The following is a 20,748-nucleotide window of genomic DNA, read 5'->3' as shown; positions in this document are numbered from 1 at the left end:
TGTAGAATGTAGGGCACTTCTGGAAAATAGGAAAGATGGGTTTAAGCTTCCTTCCCTTAGTCCCATAGGGTGAAAACCAAAGGTAACTTTGCTATAGCAACCATCCTTCCAAAAGGATGATTCCACCTTTTTCTCAGGTGCCTTTTCTCAGCTTGTTGGTTTGAATCCCATATGGCTGCAGGGTTTTCTGTGAAGCCTGTTTGAGATTGAATTTTGCACTCCCTTAGCTGCTCAGACCAAATCTTCACTGTAGTGGGATTACAGGTTTTGACACGTGCCTCTGAAGAACTCTTGAATTTATGACCTAGACATCATTCCAAAGGTTCATAGGCATGTTCTATATTTGGAATTATGTGTACCATCTCTATTTTGTGATGATAGATTGTGCTATATACCATAGTATCATACTGTAATACCTGCTATTGGTGGGGTTTTCACCTTATCTTGATTAAATCAGATAAATCCCCTGGCATGACAGTGAGACAAGCTTGTCAGAGTCAATCGTTTTGGCTTTGTCTCTACTCTCTCTACAGCCACTCTTTACAGGAGTCTTGGAGGTCACCTTCTGTTGTCTCCCCTCAATACAGTATTTTTCTGCTTTCTTGAATCTTTTAATATCTTTAAGTGTCCAGTCATCAGTGATTATTTTCTGTGTCACTCCTAACCATTTTCTTCCCCTGACTACATCTTTTCTATAGCTATTAAAATCTTGTTTTAGTCTTTAAACACTAGCACATATAATAGCCATAAATATGTGATTTCATAAAACAACCACCACCTTTTTGTGTGATTAGTCTTCGTAACTCTTTGCAGATCCTTGACACAGATTTTCTAATGTATTTTCACTCCTGTCTTCCAGCTGCTGTCTATAGCAGGTTCTTTTCCCTTCTTAAATACATTATCTGAGAGGAGCTACCACTGTCCCAGTTTGTGTTTTTTAACCCTCTTTAAATGGGCTAACAAAATGGGCAAAGATTAGGTTGCATTGTTCAGAATATGTTTTTTTAATAGCTGCAATTTATATTTGCTCACGTAGTATGTAAGAGATGACTTTTCTAGCAGGAAAATAATTTAGTCTCTCTGATATCATCCTAATGCTGACTTTTCTGCAAGAAAAAATGATCATAAATCTGTGATTGATGTAGTATGTGATCGCATCACATGGTTTGATATGAAATACTAAATATGTCAGGAAAAGCTTGGTGCAGTTCTGTTTCCATTCTGTAGTATTAGCAAATATAAAGTTGGAATGTACAGGAAGAGCTCTGTGTCTCCTCAGACTTTGTCAAATATTTATGCATATTTTATATATATCCCAAATAACACGCTGTAGCACTGTGAACTGCTGGACTTGCATGAGAATGGGAACAGAAGGTTACACAAGTCAACATCAGAGTACAGTATGTTGCTATATGTTGTGCTCCTCCTTATGCTGTAGTGGGAAAGTTTATGGAGTAAGTACTATAGTGCATGGTATATATTGGCAAACTCTTCTAGTGGAAGTACATCCTACTTTTGTGATGATTTTATTGTTTAATAATTATCTGCAGTGTTCTGGACACTGTAACGTGTGTTTGTGCTGGGATTCACTCGGCAGACAGATGAGACACCAAGAAAAACTGTCTCCTGCCATGAGCCAGAAGCCTGACTGGGGTTGTTTGGATTTTTTTAACTCCATCGTGATAAATTGCACAGTTATTGGAAAAACTGAAATAGGACTAAGTACTGTGGAAGTCCTTAGGGAAATTCTGTTAAAGCTCCTTTCTGGTGCCCTATTTTAAGGCAGGGAATTCTTTCAGCTGCTTGTGCTGATGTTTGGATGCATAGTTTATATGAAGAAGCCTGCTTAGTGATTCAAACTCCTCTGACTTCAGGGAGTAGTGTGCATCTTTGACCCAGCAATGAGTGTGCTAGCTGTGATCCAGAGTGCTTTGAAGCAGAGGAAGGTACTATGGTCTAATACAGCACAATTTTACATACTTGATAATATTAAGGCACTTGTGCAAATGTGTCTGCACATCAATAACTCAACTGGGATAAAGTTATCAAAAAATGTCTTTTGAGAGGGTTATCATGTTTCTTCAAATGGCCTTTCATAGTGATCAGCAGAATCTTGGTGAAACTTCAGCTTCATTGTGGGAATTTTTTAAATATGAATAAACCCTATGTGGACTTTTAAAGAGAATCCTTGGGAGGTTTTATGACTCACTATTGGCATGGACCTTATTCAAGATGCTACATGTTATATTAGATACTTCATGTTTTTCAGAAATGCTTGAGGAAATAGCTTGTAGTTCAGCACATTAGAAATAGCACTGGTAGCAGATGGCCAAGAGAAAATGCTGTAGAAAAGTTGATTGTGTGACTGATTTCTTGCAAGCACGTAGTGCAGGCTGAGCAAGGTCTTCCAGCTCTGGCAAAATGAAAGTTTTGCCATTGAGCTGTGTAGCTGAGCACAACCCTGATATTTTGGTAGGTGATCGTGACTATGAAGGCAACGTTTGGAGAACTGCAGTGTGAGCACAGACAGCAAGAGTAGATAACTGTCCTTCACGAGCAGCTGATCCTGAAACAGACTGTCTTGGCAGTGCTCCCAAGACTCTGATTCAGTCAGTTCCTGCCTAATGAACTGAAGACCACCTTCTTGATAATTAAGAAGAAACAAGCTGTCTGGATTTTATCCAGCTTCAGATTTTTACGCTGACATTCTGAGCACTTCAGTTATTTGTGGTAGGTAGTTGACTGTTTAAAAGTCATTATCCCCTAAATTGTGTAGACTGGTGAACAAATTTCTTTATTTTTGGTTTGTTGCATATGAGAAAATCTCTACAATATGCATGTCTCTCTGATTGCCAGACCACTTTTTCTGACTACACATACTTCTGTTCCAGTTTGGAGAGCATCTCTAATACAAATGTTTTATGTCTAAAAGAGTAAGGACACAGAATGGCAAGGTATCAGGCATTCTGTGTATTCACCTAATTATGCCTAGATAAAGTTTCAGTTTAGTGACCCCCTCAGGAGTAGGCACTTCACAGATTTCGTTTTGACAGTACCATGGGAAGCGATAGCCCCAGCAGTCATGCTTTGTTCCAAATTAGTTTATATTCGAAGTAATCTAAACTTCTTGAAATAGTTCAAGGGTTTGGCACAAATGGTGGGTCTCAACAGCAGAGACAGTTGGTATTGCCTTAAATCATGCATGGAAATCAGAGAAATTTTATCTGTCTCATTTCATTTCACACTCAGATAGATGAGAGTTGAGCAACCTTCCTCTGGGATGCTCTTCAGTCCTTATTTTTACTTACAGCTCTTCAATTCATCTTCCATGTGGAAGATCTTTCCAGTCAAAACCAGGAAGACAGAAATAATATGATACTTGATAGTTATAAGTGTCTGAGACCATGAGTAGATGTTTCTCACTGCTACCACCCCCAAAGGGTTGCTTTTGTTTGAATAAAAACTACTTATGGAATTGGAGTTTCGAGGTGCAGAGCTGTCTTTCTAATTTTTCCTGTAGTGATCGGCACTGGTGAGATATCAGAAAATAGATTTCCATGTCAGAAACTTTGGAGGTCCAGTAGTGTTTGTCTAGACTAGTTTAGAACTACTACCTGCTCTGCAAGGAGTCTCTGTGTACCGTATTTCTCATTCAAGAGAAGTAAGTCCTGACAAAACAGGGAAAATCTCACACTATCACTATATCACCTTAGCAATTTCCATACAGTTAAACTGGGGAAGTGATTTTTTTGCTGTATGAGGGAATGGGCATAGCTGCCATGGATAGGGATGTTTATAGGGATGTATGATATGCTGGTGTAGCCACAGCTGCTGGAGATGGTCTGTTTTCATGCTCCAGCCTGATAGTCTTGCTGGCAAAACTGTAGTCTTGATTTGCATGGGATGAAAAAATATTTTCACAGCTCTTCTTCTCTTGAGAAATTCTTTCTAATACAATTTATGACTTGGGGGTTCTGTAGTTTGGAAAGAGTACACACATATTGATTGGTTTTCCTGCTATGTTTTGAGAAAAATACATTATTCAGTGATTATATATGAATTTTCACTGATTTCTTTATTGATAGCTTCGTTTCCTGAAGCATTAGGGGAATGAGAAACCATGACTAACGTGTTTAGTGATCTCACAATTGCCAACTGTATGTTAATTTTCCTTTTAGAATTCATTCATGGCTGAAGTGACTGTACTGCTGATTTTGAATAAAAAACATATTTACCAGGTGAAAGCTAGAAAATTGACTTGGAGTGATGAGATAGAAATTATCAAAGTTTACATCTGTCTTGCTGACAAAGCAATCCACCTAGAGTAGTGCTCAGATTTCAGTGCATGTGTACTTTCATAATACACTGTCTTTAGACAGTTCATTCTTCCTACAAATACTTGGTGTTGATGTGTTTGGTTTTGTCATGTTTGTGTCCACCTTGTGGAACTAGATCTGAAACATAACCCTCAGCTGGAAAAACTGAAACAAAAAAAATATTTTCACTTAGTTGAGCTTAGCAACCAGTGAATAAATATGTACAGTGTTTGTACCACAATTTTTAATGCCATAATTATGTATGGGATGAAATATGTCTCTAAGAACAGAAGTAGGACTGCTTTTTGAGCAATGATGTGGATATTGCATTTAGCAGTGGCATGTAGCAAAACATGGCAGGGCATCTGAGCATGGTAAAGGAGCATGGACTGAGTACTGTTGGGATGTGGAATGAGCTAGAGAGGTAAAAAAATACAATATTGAACACTGTGAGTATTGCAGGCACCAGCAGTGTGCAGTCATTCAGCATCGTTTATGTCTGTGGTGCCAGTCGTTAGTCATGGTCATGGTGCCTTAGGCAAGAGAGATGCACACCACAGAGTGTCTTCTTGGAATACATGAAATGAATACAGAAGGTGTGCTACTGCATGAGCAGCCTGTCATCAGCATCAGATGATGAATTCCTTTGTTTTCCAGGAAATATATACTACATGGAGAACTGGGGGAACCAGTCTTGCAGCTTACTGTAACTACTAGGACTCATCTTACAAGGGATAGGATTTGCCTCAACCAACAAACCATCTTTTTAATTAATCTCATTTTAGTCTGGGCGTGTAATACAGGTCACAAGAATCACTTTGTAAAAGTGCCTCTCCATTGACTGTAACTGGCTTATGCAGATGGTGGATGTCTGTGTAAAGGCATCTCAATTTTAGATGGTGGGATTCTCATGTGCCAAACCCCAGTGTTCATGTAATAAAATTCAGTGAACCGTAGTAATGTCAGAAACGGTATTTTAGGAACCAAAATAAAATGTATCAAGACATGTAGTGGTATGCACTTAGAAATGAATGTGTTGCTGAAATAAGGAATAAAGGAAAAGAAATTCCATATTTAAAACAGCAGATTCACAGCATTGGTATGTTGTTTGTGACCCAGATGAAGGCAAAATAAGTACAGATTTGTAACCAGAGAAGTTTCTCATCATGGATGATAAGAATAAATCCTCTTAGAATTTGGGCCTGTGGGCACTAGTCAGGAGAAACTGCAGTTTTTAAATATATTGTCCATAACCACGTTAAATTAGAAATATCTAATGAAGAAACCTGCTGATTGTAGCTACTGAGACTGACTGAAATGCATTTCTAGCAGAGAAGAGTGATGTTGTGCAGAGACACAAACTGACCCAGAATAAATACCTCAGGAACATGCTCTTTTTCTGGACTGATCCTGCTACATGAAAGGGACTGATAAGATGATTCAGGATGGGCATGGATGAGAGAAATTCAGTTTCGTTTCTTTTGTGTGTTCTGGAAGACTATCAAATGTTCAGCTAGGCTCTCTGAGACATGTCAGATATGGCATAACAGTGTCAAAGCTATTAAATTCCTGATTTGTTTTAACTCTCTTCACGTAGAGGTAAGGACAGGCTGTACCCGTACCTCAGGTTGAGACACTCTCTCCATACACCCAGCAGCACACTGTACTGTAACACAGATTGTTGGCTCCCACGTACACATACATGCATTAGGACACAGCTGGAACAAAATAGTGATTTACATTATGATGGGTTATGTGGTGCTTACTTGGCATGTTATTATTGTTACTCTTTAAATAAAATCCCAAGAAGTTTATTTCTGACAAGACTGTAGTAACTGTAGTAGCATTAAACGGCCATTAGAAACATTTTGTTTATGTAGAATTAAAATATTATAGTAGTTCAAGAGATTGCAGACTTCCTTTTGTGGGCATTTGTAATTAGTTGGGCCCAAATCCAGTTTCCAGTGAACTGGATAGGAATTTCACTCAGTTCCAGAGGGACTTGGGTCAAATTTCTTCAGGTTTTTGAAGATGCCAAGTTTTATAAAATGGAGATTTTAGTTGAGTGCCTGATACAGTGAGGACCAAGATTTCCTTTGGGACTCTGCTTAATATATGCAATGATATACTTTACCATTAAATCTTTTTAATTGGATGTGGTAATGAGGAGGTTGATGGGTCTGCCTGGTTACTAGTTCATAAGTTATTTGTATAGTGACATAGGAAGTATGGGGAATAAACAATAAACATAAATAAAATTTGGCGTCCTCTTGTTTATTCCCCATACTTCCTATGTCACTATACAAATAACTTAAATCCTAGTCCATGAGCAACACTGTGACTGAACTGGCACAGCAAAGATGTGGTGGGAGGAGGAAAAGCCTGTTGTATATTTTGGTTCAGATATTTGTGCTGTGACCCAGCCATAGAGGGAGCTGGCCATACAGATGCTCACGGGCTCTATTGTTATGCAGGCATTGCACACAGACCACCAAACAGGTCAGGTAGGTGGAGATTTTTATTGTCAGGGTACAGATGATGGTGAAAATGAGTGATTTTAATAAACAGTCACCTGCTGGAAGCCAATGAAAGAGACTACTGATGTGCTTTGCAATGCACTTACGGCCAGATTTTGAGACAGTGGGAAAAGCAATCTAAAGGGGAGCTATTATACTTCATACCAACTCTAAGGGAGAAACTGTTAAAGAATTGTGAGGGAAAAGGCAGGTTGAGTGAGAATTACCCTGCAATGACAGGACTCACAGATTTCAGGAAGGGAAAGAGAATTAAAACAGGTTTCAGGGGAATATGAGAGGACAGTGGGCATAACCTCTTTGTAAAGGAGTCTGGAGAAAATAAGTTAAAGAATTGTTTGTCCCCCAAAGAAAAAATATAAAGAGAAAAAAATGCAAATTGAGACAGCACAGGAGAATGACAAAAAGCATAGTAAAATAAATCTGTCTAAAATATAAGCAGCTCATTTATGTCAAGAACAAGAAGGAACCATGTACAAAATTAAAACTAGTTTGGATTATTAAGAAAAATACAAAAGAATAGCAAAAGATGCAGAGAAAAACAAAAAAACAACAAAACCCAAAATACATCAAAGAAGCCAAGACCAAAAAAATGCGTACAAGAAAAGATTGTGTACAACAAGTATATGAGGAGTAACAGAAATGGTTCTGGAAGTATATTTTTGGTAAGAGCATGTTCCAGGAAAGTGTTGCTCTACTGATTAACAGAAGCACATTGGTCTTCACTAGTGTTATTTTGAGTATGTGGAAAACAGCCTAGAACAGAGAAAGGACAAATCAGAGAGTACTTAATGTGTTAGGTGTTCCCAGGTTAGCTGTGCTTCAGATTTGCTATACTTGGAAACTGAAAGAATTTTTCTAAATTAGTCTCAGCCCTGTTAGCAGTTACCATTGAGAATCTGAAGAAGAAAAATGAGTGTGAAAAAAATTCCAGAAAAATAGAAAAAACATATCCTGAAAAGGAGGGGGGAAGCTGTGGATGGAAGAGTACTGCCACAGATTTACAGATCATTTTTGTTCCTAGAAGAATTACAGACAAATATTCATTTTGTAAATACCTAAAGAAAGTAACAAATACCAATCAGCGTGGATTTGTTGGAACTATCTAATACCCCGTAACAAGAAATTAAAATTTGTGGATAAAAGAAAATGAGCAGATGCTCTACATTTTCATTTTAAGAAACTTCTGAATGCTGTTTTACAAGAGTCCCCTATAAACAAGCTAGGTAACATGAAGCAGTATTTATATATAAGTTGCCTGGGATATAGTTGCACAACTGGTTGGATAAGGTAAACCCCAAGCAGCTACTTCTGTTTCACTCATGTGTATTCCACAAGAGTTTATTTTAGACACTAATATGTTTTTTCAGCAATAATCTGGATTATGTTTTAGAGACTATGCTTATTAAATTTGCAGTTGTCACAAAGTTGAGAATGAATTGGAAGGAGGCCACAGAACAGGATTAGAATTGAAAATGATCTTGACATGGCTTTGAAAACAAAGTCATATTTAACAGATGTAAGTGTATGGTACTATTCTTGGGTTGGAATAGCCATAGACAGGCACAGGACAGATGGTTAAGCAGTGGGTTTTGAAAATGATATATGTCATAAATATTACATGAATAGACATAGTCAAGCTGTTGTAAAGAAGATATGGATGGATCAAAAAGATACATAGCTTGTAAAATGTATGGAGTAAATAATCTAATGTACTCAATGCTCTTCAAATACTGGGACCAGTTTTGAGCATCACATTTCAGTAAAGATACAGCTAATTAGAGGGAATTCAGGGAATGTCAGTAGAGATAGATAGCTGAAAAACAGGACTTGTAAGGAAAAAAATGAAGAACCAGAAATATTTAGCCTTGAAAGGAAAGGGGAGGTAGGAACAAAAAGATTTCAAGTATGTGGAAAACCCCAACAAAGCACCTTGAGCCAACCAACCAACCAACCAACCAACCATCCAAAGAAACACACCCTAAACCACCTTGAACCTACAGAGACAAAGGGAATGATCTGATCTTAAATAGCTTAAATTATAAGAGAAAAAATTAATTCAGACATCAGAAAAAAAATTCCTGACCATAAGGTGAGATACTAAGAACAAGTTATGTGAGAGATTGGTAAGTATATTTGGAGTCTTTCAAAACATGGAATGATACAAGTGTAGCTTTGTTTCATCTGCAGTTTGGAGTTGACTTGCTCTGGACACTCTTAGCAGTATGAATGTGTTACATTGCTGTGTATTATTGCTGTGCCACACAATGGATTTTCTGTTCTGTAAATTTTGTGAAACACTACTGTAATTCGAATTAAGACTGTCCTTTTTCTTTTGTTTCAGTGTGTGCAGAAGCTTACAATCCTGACGAGGAAGAGGACGACGCAGAATCTAGGGTACTTCATGCTTATAGTCAAGTACTTTTTCAATTCTCAGGCATTACATTTAGGAGGAAAAATGTAACCAGCTTTACCATTCCTTTCCAAAAACATCCTTATTATAATATACTTTAGTAATCTCCTGGGATTTTGTGTTAAAAGAACATTTTAAAGTTCTCTGTAATAATCACCTTTGTAGGACTCGTATTATTCTTAATTACAAAATCTGTGGTACATGGTTAAGGAAACATTTTTGTGCAATTATATTTACCCAGAGAGCACCTGCTTCTAAAATCTCTTACTTGGTATCCTCACAGTCTTGTGATTTCCTTTCTCAGAAGGCAGATAAAAGGTAAACTAAAATTGCTGAGATTTTTCAAGGTACAATGTGACAAATAATGAACTGTATTTATTTTATTTGTATCACCCTTTTAAGGGCGTTTATTTAGCTTTTAAAATGTAATAGCATGACTTTCAAGAGAAGTTTAGTTGTTTATATTCTACCTAATTTTCTGGCTTTTAATACTGTCCAAAAGGTTACCCTGTAGTATTACAGCTATACATAGCATCGAAGCATATGAGTTAAAAAACTTGATTGATACTCAGATGAACCAGACACCGGTAATTTAGTGGATCTCTGGGTCACTCAGATAGTGTCAAGTCTGCTGTTTAATTTCTGTGAAACTTCTGATATAAATTTAACACAGATACTATTTCACAAAATATTCTTTGGGAAGTAGTAATGGAGAATGGCTGAATGTAACAGCGGTGCTTTATATAAAACAGGCATGGCCCAAATATGATTAGAGACTAGTAATGTTTATGTAGCAATAGTGTAGATAAAGGTATCCAGAATGGCTTGCAGAAATTACCTGGATTCCATAGATGTAAATATCTTGTGAACTTGAATATAGCAATGTTTCATTTGTTAATGGTATGGTGGTACCATTTTATCTTGAGTGTTTATTCAAGTCCTGAAGGTTTTGAAATGAAAGAGTTATGAATCATGGTCAAAATATTGTGTAAAATGCTTAGTTGAATTAGCTCAGTCCTTCAGCTAGTGCTACTCTATGATGATCACTCTAAGAGCTTTTTTGTATTATATCCCTCAGATTATTCACCCCAAAACAGATGATCAACGAAACAGACTGCAGGAGGCGTGCAAGGACATCCTTCTTTTTAAGAACCTAGACCCGGTAAGAAATTCTCAATAATGAGTAGCATTTAGCAGTACTGCTAAGAATTATTTCTCTTGAGCTTTGGAACAGAAATTTACAGATTTGACTTGATAACATCTTACATATGCTTTCTTGACCATGAATTCCAGAAATGCCATTTTTTAGAACTGATACATCATATACAGAGTCTTTTGCTTACCACCGTAAATGATAATATTGAAATACTTTATTATGAATCTGTACATTAATAAAAATGGATGCATTAATAGTATTAATTACTGTATTTTCTTATTTTAAATCTTCCTGTACACTGATGTCTAGAAACACATCAGTTAACTGGAATGTTTAAGTGTTTTCTATTAGTTACCTTTTAGCATCAAAAGGTGCTGAGTGCTCCATCAAAACAGCAAATTACCCCCAAAGCCTTCAGTTTAGTTATGGATGTAATTGAACAAGTGAATTATGAAACAGAGGGAAAGAGAAAGGTACCAGTGACGTGTTTACATTATTATTTTGCTTAATGTAAGTACCATAAAAAAGCTTCAGGTAATTTTCTTCCATGCAGGTAATTTCCTTCTGTTTAGTATAAAAACAACTATGAGCTTTTAAGAAATCCTAAATGCACTGAATGAATGATCTGGATCAGACAAAGGTGATAATGCTACCAAAAAAGCACACAAGATTGTTTTAAGGGTAAAGCTGAGTTTATCAATCAAAACATGCATCTGAGGCTGGGATGACTCACAGCATCCCAAATGCTTTCCTCAAGAGATGTGATTCTGTGCTGTCAAGGGAGAGAGCATGAGCAAAAGAGAAACAATTATGTAGATTTTTAAGTATGAGAACAGAAAGTTTACATTTTATTCAAGAGGGAGCTAATGGAAGGACCAGCCTGCAGCTCTGTTTGGATGTCAGGTGCTATTACAGTGAATGCCCATTAATTTGTGCTGCACGTTTCCAGCTCCTGCTTCTGTCTGCACAAAAACTGAACCCTGACCGTGGGTACTGCTCCGTCAGAAGTTCTGAAGAGCAGTGAGCTACCAAGCCCCAGCTTAGCAGAAGCCTGAAGTAATTCTTATGGAAGGGCATCAAGTCTCAATGTGGGTGCTAATACATGTGCATTCTTGGGACAGTAGGGATCATGACACAGAAGGTTTCCTAACTCCCTCATGTTGTCTGTTTAATAGGTAGTTAATCAGCTGTTGCACTGTATTTGTTCTAGCTAAAGCCATGCATACATTTACCCTTCTGCTCCTGAATTATTTTTCTGAGTAGCTGAGGGAATCAAAGTAATATGTGGACATCTGCTTTGGATATGAAATTGCTTTATTATATTTTTTCCTTATTGTTGGTGTGTCTTGGCTTCCACTTGGCTGGACCATCATTACAGTAGCCTGCCAATGGCATTTTGGCAGACCGCTCTTGGTTAAGCTTTGAGCACTTCTCTGTTATGAGCCCTGCAACATGATGGATTATTGTGTGCTCCTAGAACCTGATGTCATATTAATAGTGTTTACAGTATCAATCCTCTGCATGGGATCTGCCTTGCATTACATTGAGAGCTAGATCTTCTGTCTCAATAGTCATCAGCCACTTGGTCTGCAGGATAGGGGTCTGTTTGCTGTATTTGTACTGTAATGTTGTGTAGACATAGAGCATTAAACTGCTCCAGTGTGGGCACCTGACAGACTTTTTCCAAAGATGAATTCTTCCAAGGAATACTGAGCCATTATTTTTCCTCTGTTTATCAAGCTCTTGTCAGGACTGTGCTCGCTGTCTTGATGTTGATGCTTTGAACTATTTTTTTGAGATTTTCTTTTGAATCAGTTACTTGTAATTGCTGATAGTTCCCACAATCTGTTCCAGGTGTTTAGCAGAAGACTTCTCAGCTCATTTCTCCCTTTGTAGAGGTCTGCAATCCAAAGCCTTGAAATGCGCTCTGGGGGTCTCCCAAGTCTTGTTCACCCCCTTTTGCTCAGATTTTCCAGTGGATTTAGAACACTTCCTCCTGCTTGAAATCCTTTACAGGCAGCATTCTGGAAAGTTGAGTAAGATAAGTTTTGTAAAGGAGTTTTTTCATTACAATAATTTTATTCATGAAAGATATTGGAAAACTACTGAGCTCTGAAGAGAGCAAAAATGTTAAAATGTAGCCTTCTTAAGTCTGGCTTCTTTCTTCTGTGGAGCCAGGATCTGTGGTACCTGGGGAACTTCTCCCACTCCTCTTTCTTATTCTGCTTCTGAGCAGAGATTCAAGGGCTCTGCCACTGTAGTTGCAGTAATTAAATATTCCTGTCCCAGCTCTCTTCTTCACCTCTGCCTCTCCATGAGAGATGCTGCAGTTTACAGAGTGGTGTATTAGCAAAAACTTTATTCATCTTGAAGAGAGATAATATCTTCTGCTGCTAAAGCTCAAGTATCTGGAACAAAAGTCAAGCTTTGTATTGATAGCATCTCCCGCTCCCACTGTTGTGTTTTTGGTTGTTTTTTTCCTTGCACTGAACTTCAGCTTCTTTCTGCTGTAGTTCTGTGTATGAAAGTCACCATTTGAAAGGTCAGTCAGAGGGGAACAGTCAATGTAAAGGGCTTAATGGCCTTTTAGAGGGTGTCAAGTGCCATTTTCAAATACAGAATAACAGACTAATAATACAGAATAATACAGTCTTACAGTGTGATCAGAATTGAATTCAGTACATGATGCTTAGTGAAGTCCACTTTTTTTTTAACATTTTATCCCACCCTCACACACTGTGTTTTATTTTGAATGGAAAGATAAGATAAGGCTATCACTGATGCCAAAGGAGAAATTGCAAGTAGTTGGGAGTGACTTACAGTTCTCTGCTCAGTGTTTTAATTAAAGAGGCCATTTCAAATGACAAGGGCCATCACATAAAATTAAAACCCAGCAGAACCATTTGAATGTAAGGCTAAATGAGAGAAGATAAAAAGATAACCTTCAGATTTTGAGACAGCTTAGGACTTGTAGTGACACACAACAGTGTCTTGAGCCCTTGTTTAACTATTGTAGTTTTTTAATATCAGATAGGTAAGTTTGCACATATATATTTATAAATGTAATATTTTACATATTGTCTGTGATTAAAAATATAATAATGTAAAGAAACACCAGTTCTAATACATTCCCCTGAGCAACATTCTTATGTTTTAAAGGTCAATTCATAGTGTAAAGTCTGTGAAGTTACTTGAATTTTATGGAAACTTTAATCTTGTAGATTGATGAAGATGTGACTGGTCAGTGAATGTGAGTTCAACAATGTACTCTTTAGTTAACTCCCTTAAATAAAAAATACTTTTAAAGAATTGACATTTAAGCAATTTTTGCCTTTTTAGGGGCTTAATAATTTGCCATCTAGTTGCTGTCACTCAATATCAGTTTTACCCACGGTGTTGTTACAGTTTTGGAAAAATTACTTCAAGAGAAAAATATTAATTGAAACACGCATTTGCTAGAAGATGAGGGAAGAAGGTTTTGCAGAGGTGTACTTTGTTACTTTTTGGAGAGATCAGGAAAGAATCAGGAGACAGGTCTATTCAAATGTTTGTTGTCTTCTTCCCATGCTATATTAGATTAACTCACTCCTCTTCTAATGCATCTCTTCCTGTTCTTCTTCCCAGGAAAACCTCTTCCTCTTAGGGTATTGTTTCTTGTCCTTCTCAATTGCCTGCTTCCCCATTGCCAGAAGCCATAATATTACTGTTTTGCTGCCAGGATTGTCATGATGTGCCAGGCTGGTTACTCTACCACATGCACAAAGCATGTTACCCTCCTTCGTGCTCCAGGTGCTGGAGGCTACCACAGCGGGCTCTGAAGCTGCTCTCCTTCCCTTCCACTATCACTTCATGTAAACCAGCAAGGAGAAAACAAGATGATGACCAAATGTCTTCAGCCCTTACAGAGGATAAGCCAGAAGTTGCTATCACTGAAATTTCTCACTGTTAAGCCTCACAACTGTTTTATCATGAGGAAGAATAGCAGCAGCAGCTCATCTACTGGCCAAGGAAATCTTCTACACTTCTTTTTTACAATATAATTCAGAGTTGCTTTTTTGGTTTTGTCCCTTAAGAGGAAAATATGCTGGGGTGATTAACAACAGGCTATTTAGTTTGGAAATTACAGCCCATAGGGCTGCAGTTAAAAAACCTGATGAACCTTTTATCAGAGTAAGAGGCTGGCTCAAGGGGCTGGTACCATCAAAGCCGAGCCGTGCCCTTGCACTTAAAGTCTGAATCCTTTCTTAGGCAAAAATTCACAAGCAGTGTTAGATCATCTATTCTCTTTCAGAGAAGTTTAATATTGGAGAGCCTTGCCCTGCTCCCGCTTATACAGAATATATAAAATAGGTCTTGACCCTTTTCTAAAAAGTAATAAATTATACATTTTGTTCACCAATATGCAAGAGCAATTTCTGGGCATATTGCCACTTATGTACCTGGAGTATTAGTGTAAGAGAGCACAAATATTGATTAATCAATTAGAATTGATTAACTTGAATGAAGATGAAAGAGATTATAATGTAACTGTTTTATGAATAGTGAAATCTTATACTTGAGGTCAAATCATTCCTTGAAACCACTAACAAAAGATTCTCATGCCACTCTTAGGTTCTTAAGGATTTTGGTGAAGAATTACAACTACAGATTTTGGAGCAATTAATGGGAATACACACCCCACCCCCCCATATATATACACACATTTATACATCTATAAAATGTGTATATAATACAGATAACTGAGCCCAGAATGTGGCTTTCCTAGTGTATATAATATAGATAACTGAGCCTAGAATGCCTGAACATGAACTCTGCCCTCTTAGATGACACAAAGGTGATGACATTGGGGTGTCCTTCCAGAGAAGGGCAATGGAGCTGGGGAAGGGTCTGGAGCACAAGCCCTACAAGGAGCAGCTCAGGGAGCTGGGGGTTCAACCTGGAGAAAAGGAGGCTCAGGGAGGACCTTGTCACCCTTTACAACTGCCTCACAGGAGGGTGTAGCCAGGTGGGGATCAGTCTCTTCTTCCAGGTTACAGCACCAAAGGAAATGGCCTCAAATTGACCCAGAGGAGGTTCAGATTGGATATTAGGAAAAGTTTCTTCACTGAAAGTGTTGTCAAGCATTGGAAGAGACTGCTCAAGAAAGTGTTCAGGTCGCCATCCCTGGAGATATTGAAATGATGTGTAGATGTAGCACTTGGGGTAGTTACAAAGAATGAAATGTGTTACTGAGCCTGACTGATGGGCATGTGCATGATAGCTGAGGGGCAGAGTACTAATTTAGCATGTAACTGTGGAAGAAGGTTAAGATATATTCTCAAGGAAGATACTATTGCTTGAAAATATTGATTGCACATTGAAATACAAATTAGTCTTTGATGGTGAAGAAACGAATGCATTTTCATTAGTTTACAAGTGAATATAACACAAGGGAACTAAATATTTTGAATTGGATCAATATTGCTGCTAACATTTTTATTAGAGTTCCCCTGGAGTGTATGTGCATGGTTGTGTATTGAAGAACAAATGTGAAGAGGTGTAGACATGAATTCTGTAATTTATTTTCCTCTACAAGGCTCAGAGTTGTTGATTTAAGAAGTCATTTTCTTCCCATGGTTTCTTCGCGTGTGTTTTGGTAACATTTTCCACCTTTATCCCCCTCCCCACAGCCAGCCCCTTTCCTTTTCTGGTGTTGTCCATTTCATTGACTTCTTAATATAATGTTTAATCTTAATTAGATGGTATTTCAAATTGCACAAAGTGAGGACAAGGTGGCCAGCACGATGCCACTTTAACAGGGCCTCATTTTATGAACTCGGGGACAACAGAATAACTGTGAATTCACTTTGTTCACATGATGATCTTTTAATGTTTTCAGAAGTAGTATGAGATAGGCAAGTCTTGTCACTACTGTTTTGCTAAAGTGCAAGGAAATCTTCTGCCCACTGCATTGTGCAGGCTGTCTTGGATCTGTAAAGGAAATTAACTGAGATTTCCTGTCTACTGGGGAGCAGTCCAGCAGCACACTCATCCTTTTGTGGGATTCTCAACCATATATAATCCAAACATACCATCCATTACTTTAGAGATCTAATGCACACAGCTTGATAGCTGGATTTTACCAGCTCCTGTCAAATTACAGATTATGATTGTCTCAGTTTGCTGTTAGATGCCCCATCATTTTAATTTTAAAAATGTAGCTATGCCTTCCATCTCCTGAATATGTTTTCTAAAAGTGAGGAAGGAAAATTTTCAAAAGTCACTTTCTACATCTGTCATTGTCATGACTGTCAGTGATGATGACATCCTACTTTCCATTTTATCTACAGTGCCTTCCTTGATTCAGGAAATATTCTGTCAAACAAGAAACATTTGTATCAGCAGTTTAAACACTGATGCTTCTTGGAAAACCCAGTGTTTGAGTTAGAAAGGAGAACTTCATTCTTTTTCCTTTAACAAAATAGCTCACAGTAAATTTATAAACTGATATTAAGAAGAGACATACCTGGCACAGCAGTAGCAAAGCATTTGGTAGTTTGGCAGCTAAAAGAGACTTTGGCATCTGGGAAGGACATGCCATGGTCTGCCAGCTCTCTTGACTAAAAGCTGTCTTGCAAGGACATACAAGTGACTAGATTTTTAATTTGTGTGAGATATGTAGTAAACAAAGTCTGATTTTAATTATACTTAAATCTATTACCTAATTTTTGTCAAGAAGTTTTGTTGAGATGTGATTGCCATGTTTGTTTTGTTGACTTTGGAGAAATTGAGGTTAACATACTATTTTCAAACAAAGCAACATTCATCTGGAGGACAGTACTTTGTGATACAAAGTCTATGAGAGGAGAGTTGTGAGTGTTTAGTTTTAGGTTTTCACTTGACCTGGCAAGAGGCATGGAATCACCCACTGTGTCTCTGGTAAACCAGTTATCATTCCTGTCTGGGGCTTCGTTCTCCTGAATCTCATCATGACTTTTTTAAGCAATTGTAAACATGCACAAAACTGCTAATTTTTGATATGGAATGGCAATTCAACAGGCTTGCACACACCTTACTAATGCAGGCCTTACTGGCATCACAGGGGCATGGTGGGACAATTCCTGTGACTCCACTGAGATGGAAGAATACAGGATTTTTAAGAAGGACAGGAAGAGGAGACAAGTAGGTGGTGTCCTCTGTATCAGTGGCCAGCTGGAGTGCATGTCAGGATTTAAGGGAGAGCAGAGACATGTGCCATAACAGTCTGCTACAGCTGCCCAACCAGGAAAACTGAGCCATGAGGTCCTCTACAGACAGACTGGAGCAGCTTCACATTCACAGTTCTTCATCCTCATGGGGGACTTCAACCACTCCCACATCTGTCAGAGGGACAACACAGCAGGGTGCAGGCAATCCAGGGGATTCTTGCATTAACATCCTTCTCCAAGTGATAGAGGAGCTAGCAATAAGAGGTGTTATGCTGGACGTTATGAAGTGAATTAAAGCACAGACAGAAGTAAATCTGGCCAAGGACTCCAGGGTAACAAAAAAAAAAAAAAAAAGCTTCTTTAGGTATGTCAGTGATAAAAAACAGACTAGAAAAATGTGGGTCCTCTCAGGAAGGGTACAGGAGACCTGGTTACTCAGGACGTGGAGAAGACTCAGGTGCTCTACAACTTTTTTGCCTCAGTCTTCACCAGCAAGTGCTGCAGCCACACTGCTCGAGTTGCAGAAGGTGAAAGTAGGGATGGGGAGAATGAAAAGCCACCCATTGTCCCCAGCTGGGTTCAAGAATGTCTAAGGAAACTGCAGAACATAAGTCCACAGGACCTGACAGTTACATCTGTGGGTCTTGAGGGAACTGTCCTAGGATGTGGCTAAGCCACTACCCATTTTATTAGAGAAATCATGGCAGTCCAGTGATTTGAAAAGGGGAAATATAACCCCCATTTTTAAAAAGGAAATGAAAAAGACTCAGGGAACTACAGGCCAGTCAGTCACAAAAAACCCCCCTCATCCTGTTTTCACTTTACGTGTATTTTTGAAGGTAGAACTCTTTTAAGGAAGAAAAGCATTTAGACTGCACCAATTTACAAAATACCAGAATTAATACTGCTTATGAAACAGATCTGCTTTTTAATTCTAAAATCTTTATCTTTTTGAAATAACGACACAGGATGACAGTAAAATTGAGCCTCAGTCTGGCAGAGATTCCAGAGGATTCACATAGAGCAAACTGGGCATGCAAGTTATGTAATTCTCATGGTAAAAGTGAAAACCACATTCCTGGTTTGGTTATTGCAGTGTGCTTTGTCTTAATTTAAAGTGGAAAATTTTAGAAAAGAGACCACTTGTCTTTAAGTTAGTTGCAGTTTATTTAGGAAGCTAAAATAAATGTGCAATGCTTCAGCAATTAATAGACTGCTCTCAGACATATTAAATACCTTAAAGTACTTAAAAAATTTAAAAAAGGGAATTGGATTTGTGAGTTCTACTCTGTTGCAGATTTACATACTGGAAAAGTTGTGGTTTGGTGAGCTTGATTCATAGTTATAAGTTGAAAATGTTTTCATCAGAAATCCAAGATGAAGCGCACTGAATGAAGATTTTAATTATATGTATTATTCCTCTATTACAGGAAATAACATCTGTTTGGTTTAACGTTTTTTTCCCAACATATCTTGGAAATATTTTAAGTTCTGATGTTTTATGCACATATAATACATTTTTCTTGCATTGCTTGCACTTAGATGATAACATGGCCTCTAGCCTCCCATGAAGTGGGCAGCATTCTGTATGTTCTCACTTGTTTTCAAAAGGCAGACAAGGGCTGTTGGTTGGGGAGCCACTTTGCCAATTCAGATGTAAAGCCAGAGGAAGGGAAGGTGCTGCTTCAAGTGCTTTAGACAAGCTGATGTTAGGTCAGTTTTGCAGATTCTGTAGGAATTTTTTTTTGTTTGTTTATAGGGAGGACTGAAAAGAATGAAGTAACATTACCTATTCATTCAAGTATGGAAGTTTTTTAAAAGGCAACTTCTGTACATAATTTTCAGTCTCTTCCAATGGCACCCACTCATACTTTATCTGAAATGAGCTATAACACATCCACTGATATCTGAAATGATCCATCTTTTTTCAAATACATACCTGCCTATACTAACAAAGGTACTAAGTAGAGACACAGTTAAATGATTTTTTGCTGGCCTAGGTGGGCTGCATGCTTTTAATCTTTACCATCTTTATGATCAACTATACTAAGGATGGATACTGCCATTCTGCTGTTCTTTGTGCCCACACAGAGCCAACTCTGGGAAGGAAAATATGTATTTATCTTCCATTTTTCAAAAAGGCTTGGATAACATGGTACTGCTGGTATTTTTAAAAGCTTTCAGTAAGTGAAAAATTCAGCAGCATAAGGATGGAATTCATTACAACTAATTTATCTGTCTAAAAATTTTGTGTAACTGGGAGTTACGGTAGATTTCTCTATCATCAGAGGAAAGAAGGGGAAATCTCTAGAGAATTATTCTGAGCTATCTTGTGTGGTTATCTCTGTCCATGGGCTGCAGAAGGACTCTAAAGGACTGACTTAGACTGCTGTTCTTTGGAAAGGCAAATGTCATCCATCTTTTGGTGGCTGGAAATGCTGTGAATTGAACCACTGCAATGTGCGTATCTACAGGCTTTTTCTACCATGGTTTTCACTAGAATCTGCTTGTTCCAGTATGATAAATACTTAATAAGTTTCAGAAAGCAGAGGATAGAATTTTAGACATATTGCAGGATAAGCCAAAAATAAAATTTAAATTTTTCAAGTAATCTTTTTAGGATTCTTAATCCACAATGAGCTGTGTTTGGGTTTTTTAGATGTGAATAGTCAAATTTCTATCAAATAAGACAAATTAGGTAATTAGTGGGTTTTTTTGTTATTAGACAGTCATAATTGAAATGATCACATTTTGTTAGTCTGTTAACATTTCTCTGTCAATAAAGTATATTTGTAGCCATGTGTAAATTCCTATTTCCCAAAAAAAATCAGCATTTACTTACTCAGCCAAAGCACTGCAGACCTTTATGGTTATATCTGGCCCAGGCATTGTATAACTTAGACTTTCAAAATACTTAAACCATCACTTTGGAATTCTGTAAGGAAATTCTAAAGACAAAATCAGGTGAATGCATCATTTAGAATAATGGATACAGTTTGGGTTTTTTTCAAGAGTATAACATTACTCAGTTGTGAAGGTAAAATTCTGTCTTTGGATGGTCATGAGCAATTTATGTTGCAAAGAAGATCTATTTTATCATTTGCAGTGACAAGTGGGAAGCTGTGCTCTGAACACTGGAAGA

General features: G+C 37.7%; 1 protein-coding gene across 1 annotated transcript in view; it reads left to right on the top strand.

The window, feature by feature from the left end:
• Positions 1–20,748, top strand: part of PRKAR2B (protein kinase cAMP-dependent type II regulatory subunit beta) — a 78,016-nt gene that overhangs the window by 46,777 nt on the left and 10,491 nt on the right. The window contains exons 3-4 of the mRNA XM_066318695.1: positions 9,195–9,247; positions 10,342–10,425. Coding sequence (XP_066174792.1) covers positions 9,195–9,247; positions 10,342–10,425 — 137 coding nt within the window. The remainder of the gene's footprint in view (positions 1–9,194; positions 9,248–10,341; positions 10,426–20,748) is intronic.

This window comes from Sylvia atricapilla, chromosome 5, assembly GCF_009819655.1.
Source record: "Sylvia atricapilla isolate bSylAtr1 chromosome 5, bSylAtr1.pri, whole genome shotgun sequence".
In the NCBI taxonomy this organism is placed as follows: Eukaryota; Metazoa; Chordata; class Aves; order Passeriformes; family Sylviidae; genus Sylvia; species Sylvia atricapilla.
The sequence above is the reverse complement of the archived record's forward strand: the minus strand, read 5'-3'. Positions and strand labels throughout refer to the sequence as shown.